The 8,455-nt window shown below is 37.5% G+C and overlaps 1 protein-coding gene across 1 annotated transcript; it reads left to right on the top strand.

The window, feature by feature from the left end:
• The first annotated feature begins 750 nt into the window (after nt 1–750).
• LOC149477741 (vitellogenin-like) lies at nt 751–8,109 on the top strand. Its single transcript, XM_089710119.1, has 7 exons — nt 751–815; nt 1,712–3,929; nt 4,100–4,310; nt 4,596–5,586; nt 5,663–6,541; nt 6,721–6,895; nt 7,044–8,109. The coding sequence occupies exons 1-7, from the start codon at nt 785–787 to the stop codon at nt 7,873–7,875; spliced, it is 5,337 nt and encodes a 1,778-aa protein (XP_089566245.1). The 5' UTR covers nt 751–784; the 3' UTR covers nt 7,876–8,109.
• The last annotated feature ends 346 nt before the right edge of the window (nt 8,110–8,455 follow it).

An 8,455-nucleotide genomic window follows, 5' to 3' on the forward strand; every position in this document is an offset into this window, starting at 1 on the left:
TTTTTAAAAAGTATACTTACTGTTTCTAACTGTGTTTCTCTCGTCACTAAGGAAAATATTGAAAACTAGCTTCCACCCGCGACTCCGTCCGCGTGGAAAAATTAAGATTTATTTTTTTCTACGTATTTTTCAAGGATAAAAAGTATTCCATTTTATGCCCAGGGTAATAAGGCATCGTTAGTTTGAACATACAACAAATTTTTTAATCACATATTTGGGTTTGGTATCGATCCAGTAACACCCCCAGCTATTAATTTTTCAATATTTTCAATGTACAGAATTGACTCTTCTACAGATTTATTATGTGTTTAATAGATATGACTTCGACTAGGTACATTAGTTAATGTTTAATGAAACTATTACCCAAAAAATGAAATCTAGTAAAAAGAAGAAAACTTTCATAATAAAATAATATTAAATACATATTATGTACATAAATTAATTTGTAAAATATTTGATGAAACAAAGTAATATAATATTATGATTTCTAGAAACAAATTGAAGTTTATTTTAAAACTTGAACTATTTAATTTAGAAAAGTCCTAAGTTCGATTTTACTCTCAATCATAAAACAACTTCTAACGTTCACAAAGTCTTTAAACCCATCAATAAATCATCATCAAATCAAATCAGCACGAATTATACAATGTTGTTATCATTCTAGACCTCATCTAGGGTCACTATTACACGTGTGATTACTATGTATATAAGATGGGTCTCTTGGTCCAAAAGACAAGTACTCCACCGACCTTCCTTGCAAGAACTGGACCACCGAACAGCTATCATGAAGATTGTGGTCCTAGCGGCCCTTATTGGTGAGTTATCTGTATTTTGAATTATATTCTTTTCGAATTTTAGAACGTTTGCTTTTGTTTGTGTGATTGTTAAATAGAATTGTAGTTTTGAATTTGAAAATGGAACAGGTTTTATTTATCGAATGTTAAGTTCTGGAATTTTTAATTTGAATAATTCTTATTGAAAAATGCAACTCATTATTCGACTTTAATAAATTGATATATGTTGTATTTTAAATTGGTTATTAGTTATTTAAAGAAAATTATTACAACTTTAATTACTCAACAATTGTAAGTATCATAATATGAAAAAGTTCAATTTCCTTGAAGATTTTTTTTCGAGTTACGTTAAACGGGACGCATCCTATATGCGTGCGTACATAAGTATTTTTTTTGGGTTTTATTCTAGACTTTTTTTTTATAATTATTTACGTGAAAGCATGTACTTATGTAATTGTTTCGAAGAAGTTCGAATGTTAAATTTTAGAGCTTATTAATATTTTTTTTATTTGTTTTGTACTATGAAATGAAAAATATGACTACAAACTACAAAGCAAATATATTATAACCTAGCAATCAACAAACGTTCATACTACTTTCATTGCTTTAGTAGTGAAGTTGCTATACTTCACCACATAGTATAAAACAAAGTCGCTTTCTCTGTCCCTATGTCCCCTATGTATGCTTAAATCTTTAAAACTACGCAACTGATTTTGATGCGGTTTTTTTTAATAGATAGAGTGATTCAAGAGGAAGGTTTTAGTATTATAATTTATTATGTTTTAGACAAAGCGGGCGAAGCCGCGGGCGGAAAGCTAGTGGAGAATAAAAATGTAATTTATAAGAGGGGACATATTTTTAGTTTCAATTAATGTTTGATTGTAGGATTATTCTTAACATTTTATTTTCCATTACAGCGGCCGTATCATCGGGCCGTCTTGTACCCGAACCCAGCGTAGACCCCGCCCAACCACAAGGACCCTGGCAAGTTGGCAAATTGTACAAGTATGATGTCGAATCGCACACCCTCGCTTATATGCCTGAAAGTGCAAGCACTGGCGGATCGTACCGAGCACGCTTCATCATACGAGCCAAGCCCGCTGGAAAACTAGAGGCCAGGCTCGAAAACCCAGAACATGCTCTGGTTCACCAACAATTGAAACGACACGAACCCTTGCCAGAGGAACTCAACTACCAACCGGTCCTCAACTTGGACAAGCCCTTCGAAATCAACGTCGAAGGCGGCAGAGTTGTTTCCCTCAGCCTCCCATCAGGCCTGACTCTCGCATACGAAAACTTGCTGAAAGGTCTCATTGGAGCACTTCAAGTTGATCTATCTACCTATCGCAACATTCACTCGTCGTACGACACCTTCGACAATGAGAACAAGCAAGGCCAGTTCAGAAAGATGGAAACTGACGTCACTGGTGATTGTGAAACTTTATACGTTGTGTCGCCAGTTGCTTCTGAATGGAGACGCGAGCTCCCCATGTTTGCAAAGAATGAAGACCCTATTGAAGTAACCAAGAGCAAAAGCTACGGTCACTGCCGCCACCGCGTGGACTACCACTATGGTGTTCCTGAAGGAGCAGAATGGACTGGTACCGCTCATTCCACTAAGGAAGACCAACTTATCAAACGAGCTACTGTTTCCCGTTATCTTATGGGCAAAAATGGTCCGATTTATAAAGCCGAAACAACAAGCACAGTTAATGTCAACCCACACATGTATGGTAAACAACAAGCCGAAGTACACAGCAAGATCAGCGTGCAATTAGTTGGATGGGAAGATGACAATCAACCCGAATGGGAAAAACCTGAAGGTGGTCGGGAAATTATGAATTTGTTGTATTCTTTAACTCCAAAGCAAGTAGCCATTGACGACACATCATCTTCGTCAGAATCTCGGGAGAGCTCAGAATCACGCGTTGAACAGTCCTCAAGAGTGCGCCGTTCCGCAAAACCCAAAAATTCCATCGTTGCTATTAATAAAATTATAATTAAAAAGCGCAGTGAAGAAGATTCGAGCTCCCAAAGTTCAAGCTCTAGCGACTCAGACTCATCTTTTGTCAATGACGATGTTCCCAAAGTAAATGAACCAGCCTACTCTGCCTTGTATATGAATCCTCAACCCCGTGGTGACAAGAAACAAAATCCTATGAATGCACAAAAATTAGTGCAAGAAATGGCGCAACAATTACAAAACCCCAATAACATGCCTAAAGCTGATTTCTTAACTAAATTCAATATTCTGGTCCGCCTTATCTCTTCAATGAGTTACGGTCAACTCACTCAAACGAGTCGCAGTATTGAAATCGGAAAATCCAGCGATGATGTGATGAAAGCTGATATGTGGAGAATATACCGCGACGCAGTTGCACAATCCGGTACGCTGCCCGCTTTCCAATTGATAAGAACATGGATACAAGAGAAGAAAATTGAAAGGGAAGAAGCGGCTGAAGTAGTCGCTGTATTACCAAGGACTCTTCGTTACCCAACCAAGGACGCTATGATACAATTCTTCGACTTGGCTTTAAGCCCGGAAGTTAAAGACCAAATGTTCCTTAACACTACAGCGTTGATTGCCGCGAGCAAATTTATTCACATGGGACAAGTTGATAACAGAACTGCCCATCAATATTACCCGACACATATGTATGGACGTCTGTCAAACCGCCACGACCGCTTCGTCTTAGATACTATTCTACCCCGTCTTAGCGCGGAACTTAAAACAGCGATAGAACAAGAAGATAGCCACAAGGCACAAGTCTTCATTAAGTCTATTGGAATCTTAGGTCACCGTGAAATATTAAATGTGTTCGCACCTTATTTGGAAGGCAAAGTTCCAGCTTCTACATTCCTTAGGACACAGATGGTTGATTCTTTGAGATATTTGGCAAGGGAGAAGGACCGATACGTCCGAGCAGCACTCTATAGCATTCTTAGAAATACAGCCGAACCTTATGAAGTTAGGGTAGCCGCCGTTCAAAATATTTTCATGACTCATCCCACAAGCGCAATGTGGCAAGCTATGGCTGAAATGACCAAGAACGATCCTAGTGTAGAAGTTCGAGCTGTGATTAAATCAGGAATTGTATACGCTGCAGAATTACGCCACCCTAGATACTTTGAACTGTAAGTATTATTTTATAATTTAATTTATTATCAAGATCATCATAGTTCCACTTGTTAGTAATTTCTTAATTACTATGTTAGTACATTACATTACTAAATTATTACATTACATTTAAAATCGAATTTCATATTAGTATGATATTAATTTCTAATGAAATATTTATTTTCAGTGCTCGATCTGCTCAAGCTGTGAAGGATATGGTAACAAGCGAAGAATTCGGTGCTGAATATTCAACAAAGGCAATGAGATCATATGACAGAGACGACGATGTCGGCGTTTTGGGCGTTTGGTCCAGCATTGGTGGAGACGACAGCTTACTGCCTAAATCTTCTAGATATTCATGGAATAGTAGAATAAGCGGATGGTTCAAGGAATCAACAGTAAGTTAATCCAACTAATATTATAAATGCGAAACTTTGTATCTTTGTTTGTTACTCTCTTACGAAAAACTACTGAACCGATTTTCATGAAATTTGAAACAAACACTTATAGAGTTTAACTAAGATTAACACATAGCATAGTTTTTATCTTGAAAAGACATGGGAACGGAAACTATGCGGGTTTTTCTTTGACTACGCGGGCGAAACTGCTAGCGAAGAACATCTATAGCATCAAATAAAATTTAATATACACATATTAAATACTAAAACTTTATGTATTTTCAGATCTCAACTACATGGTCGAGTTGGCAACCATTCATTAACTTCTATCGCGAGTTCATTAACAAGGTAACACGTCAAACAAAGTCTCAAGCGTCGCATAAATATTCTGCTGATAAAATCTACAACATGTTCAACAATAAATATGAGAACGAGAAACGACAACCTGCAGAAGCTTCATTTTATCTAGATTTAATGAACCAGCAAAGATTATTTGCACTCAGCGAAGAAGACATTAAACAGTGGCCACAACAGTGGAAGAACCTCCTTATGGATTTCAGCAACGGTATGGAAGGCCATTACACTAAAGTCTTGAACAAGAACCAAGTATCAATAATGTTCCCTCTTGCTTCTGGTATGCCTTTCATCTTCAAATATAAACAGCCAGCAGTTATTCATGTTCAAACAAAAACAAATGGCCTGGCTAGTTTCCTTAACAACGGAGACTTCAACAACAAAATGGACCATGAAATTATCCTCACATACGCAGAAAACCACGACGGTAGCGTCGGTTTCTTAGACACGATTTCCAACCAATGGGCCGGTGTCGGTGTTGTAGGAAAGATTCAAGTGAACTTACCTTTCAAAATACAATATGAAATGAAATCAGGAGAATTCAAATTTATCGTATCACCACTTCTACCTGACCAAGATACAAATGTTCTTCACTACAGTATCTGGCCATACAGCGCAAGCCAGAAGAAAGACTCGCTTGTTCCTATTTCTCAAGATCCATCGACTAAACTGATCAACCGAGACAGCAAAACAATCGCAGTAGATTATAAATTTGGCCAACAGATTGGTGTTCAATTCCAGCTTAATGGATACTCATATTCAAATGATTATAGAAATGTTATCAACATGTTCCTTAAGCGCGATCCCCTATCTTATATCGTGGCACCTTTCAACCAAGTTGATCTTGCCCAAACTCACTTTAACTTGCGCTATTTAGGAAAGCAATCTAAATCCAAGAGTATGATAATAACAGCAGCTGTTGGTAAGTAGAAAATTTCATTATTATTACAAATTGCTATTATGGCATTTTCTGATATTTATGACTTATTTATTTCCAGACACTGTGTACAATCAAAAAGTGGAGGGACAATTACCAGCTGTGGCCGCTGACATTTCGGATACAACACCAAACAGCCCCGCTAGACGAGACGCAATTCTTAAGCAAATCGTCGCTGGCATTAATAAGGCACGTGCTTATGTTTTGGACCTCAGTGCATCCTTCGAAGGCGCGCAAAAATTGGAATATGTAATGACATCTGCTATTAGCAGCAGCGAGGTTGATCCTAAAGTACACTTCGCCGTTTTCGCTGGCAGAAACTCCGAACAATTCGGCAACTGGCAAATAAACACGGTCGGAAAATTGAACAGACCGATTTCAACCACCTTCAATTACGCTGAAGCCCTTAAGCAGGAGTTCAAGATGCCTTTTGAAGCTGACATTCGTTACGGACCTAAAGAAAATATTCATATCCAGGCCACCGCTGAACGATCTGCAAAATACTTGGAAGAGCTGCAAAGATATTATCTTTCCCAACAGTGCCTTGAAGAAATTGCGAGCAACAACTATTACCAACCAGCTTGCCACGAGATGCTTATAAGGGCGCAAACTCCAGATACCTACAGATTCTCAGTATCTTACAATGTCAACCCAACAGTCAGAAATGCCGCTTATCAAGTATACAGAATTGTTAAGAGTTTAGCACTCTGGCAAGTTGAAGACAACCCTCTGAAGCCATCACCTGAGGGAAAACTTGAATTAATGTTCGACCTTTCGTACCTGACAAAAACAATGAACATGGGTGTAAATTCTCGGTATGGTGAGCTGAGAATTAAGAACATCGCTCTCCCCTGGGCTACTTACCCTGTCTTATCTGCCTACGGACCAATGACACCTCTTGAAACGGCCCTTAACCACTTTACCAAGAACCAATACCAACGTAAGTATTTAAAAAATAATAAAATAATTGTTATGTAAAATTTTAATAGAACGATATTATTTAAAAAGTTAAGGCAACCGAAAATAAAATATTGGAACTAAATAACAAACGTGAATAAATTCAAAATGTTGTTTTTGTCAAATAAACAACGGTACTTACATACATTCATTTTATTGCAGCTTATTGCTCTGTGGACGGTTCAAGAGTGAGAACATTCAGCAACCGCAGATACAACTACAGCGTATCCCGCAGCTGGCATGTGGTCTACTCGAACAAGGCTGATAACTACGATGATTACGTCGTCTTAGTTCGCAGACCAACCCCGAAGACACAAGAAGTGTACATTTCTTACAGGTACTGTATTTCTGTATCGGATATGTAAATAAAATAAAATAAGAATTTGTTTTTAAACTTTGAACAATTTATCGAAAAATGTATATTCTATTCATCTTGGAAACTAGATATTATTTTCGATAATTTATCTGTTACGTTGTCCTCGCAGGGCACAAAATGGCAACGATTTGGAGATTGAAATCAAACCAAGTGCTGAAGGATCCAGTAACTACAACGTTGAAGTAGCAACAAACAGCAAGAAGGTATCGGAAGGCGACTTCACCACTTACTGGGACGAAAAAGATGCTTCCCCTCTTCTCGAATACTTCGTTCAACACGACGGAGTTCTTATGATCTATGTTAAACGCGACCGCCTTAGGATCATGTACGATGCTCAGAGACTCGTAGTTCTGCCGACAGAAGGCCGTGGAAACAGCAGAGGCATCTGTGGATTTATGACCGGCGACCCTCGCGATGACTACATGACTCCTTACGGTCTTGTCGACACACCCGAGCATTTTGCGGCTTCATACGCTTTGAATGATGAAAACAGCGAGCCAAAGACGCAGCAATGGCAGGCACAAGCTAAACAGAGGGCGTACTGGCCACAGAATCGATACACCTCAATCTTACGGTCTGATGCGAGCTGGCAATCAGCTATGCAATCTGACGCCTCCGAAGATAAATGGGATGACAGCAATGTGTACGTGTCCAGAAGCTACTTGAAGAAGAAGGGAGCGTGCAAGGTGCAAAAACAAGTCCAGTATTACGAAAACTACGCGGAGATTTGCATCACAACTAAACCTATGCCAGCTTGCCAATCCAACTGTAATGCTGAAGATTTCAAAATCCAAGCAGCTCAAGTAGTATGCAGACCGAAATTAGACCAGCAATTCATCACATACAGGGACCAGATTAGATTAGGACAGAACCCTAAGGTATCTGGTGTACCTCAAGCAAGACAATACAGAGTGCCCTCTACCTGTACTGTACAAGCATAAACTAAACAGATAGATCATAGAAATGGACAAAGTAAAAATGACATGGCATGAAATGGACTGATTCTATATAATTTTATAAATTCGTATAGTATTTTAAACAGTTTGAATATGTATATTATTGTATTTATGCGTGGAAAACGAATATTATTTTGTAAATATTTATTGTTTATGTATTTATCTATTCTTGATTTTTATCGCTATAGTATTATTATAAATACCTACCTAGGATAGAAATAAGAAGCAAATATAAAAAAGCAAAAAAACAGTAATTGTATATTGTAGGTAGTAGGCAATAATGATATCAAAAAGCCTTAAATATTATACATGTACATTGTACCTACCTATATTATTTAAGGCTTGTAATGTTTATTGCTAAAGTACTTATAAAATGAATTAAATTATTGCAATAAAGTGATATCATTTGAAAATAAAATATAAACAACGTATTTTCTTTCTTACCTCCATTCTATCTCACTTTTTAAACATTTCTAACTCTGACTTTGTGTTACAGACAAAAATTTGTAAAAATACAATGAAAAATACACTGAAAATTAAAATTAAAAATATGTACAAGTCAGTT

This window comes from Colias philodice, chromosome 24 (genome assembly GCF_061535455.1).
Source record: "Colias philodice isolate Cphi_HAF_F1 chromosome 24, ilColPhil1 Martin Lab GWU primary, whole genome shotgun sequence".
Classification (NCBI taxonomy): Eukaryota; Metazoa; Arthropoda; class Insecta; order Lepidoptera; family Pieridae; genus Colias; species Colias philodice.

Coding starts and splice junctions, on each gene's coding strand:
- LOC149477741 (XM_089710119.1), top strand. CDS start 785: ATGAAGATTGTGGTCCTAGCGGCCCTTATTG. Junction 3,930..4,099: donor CACCCTAGATACTTTGAACT/GTAAGTATTATT, acceptor ATTTATTTTCAG/TGCTCGATCTGCTCAAGCTG. Junction 6,896..7,043: donor GAAGTGTACATTTCTTACAG/GTACTGTATTTC, acceptor TTGTCCTCGCAG/GGCACAAAATGGCAACGATT.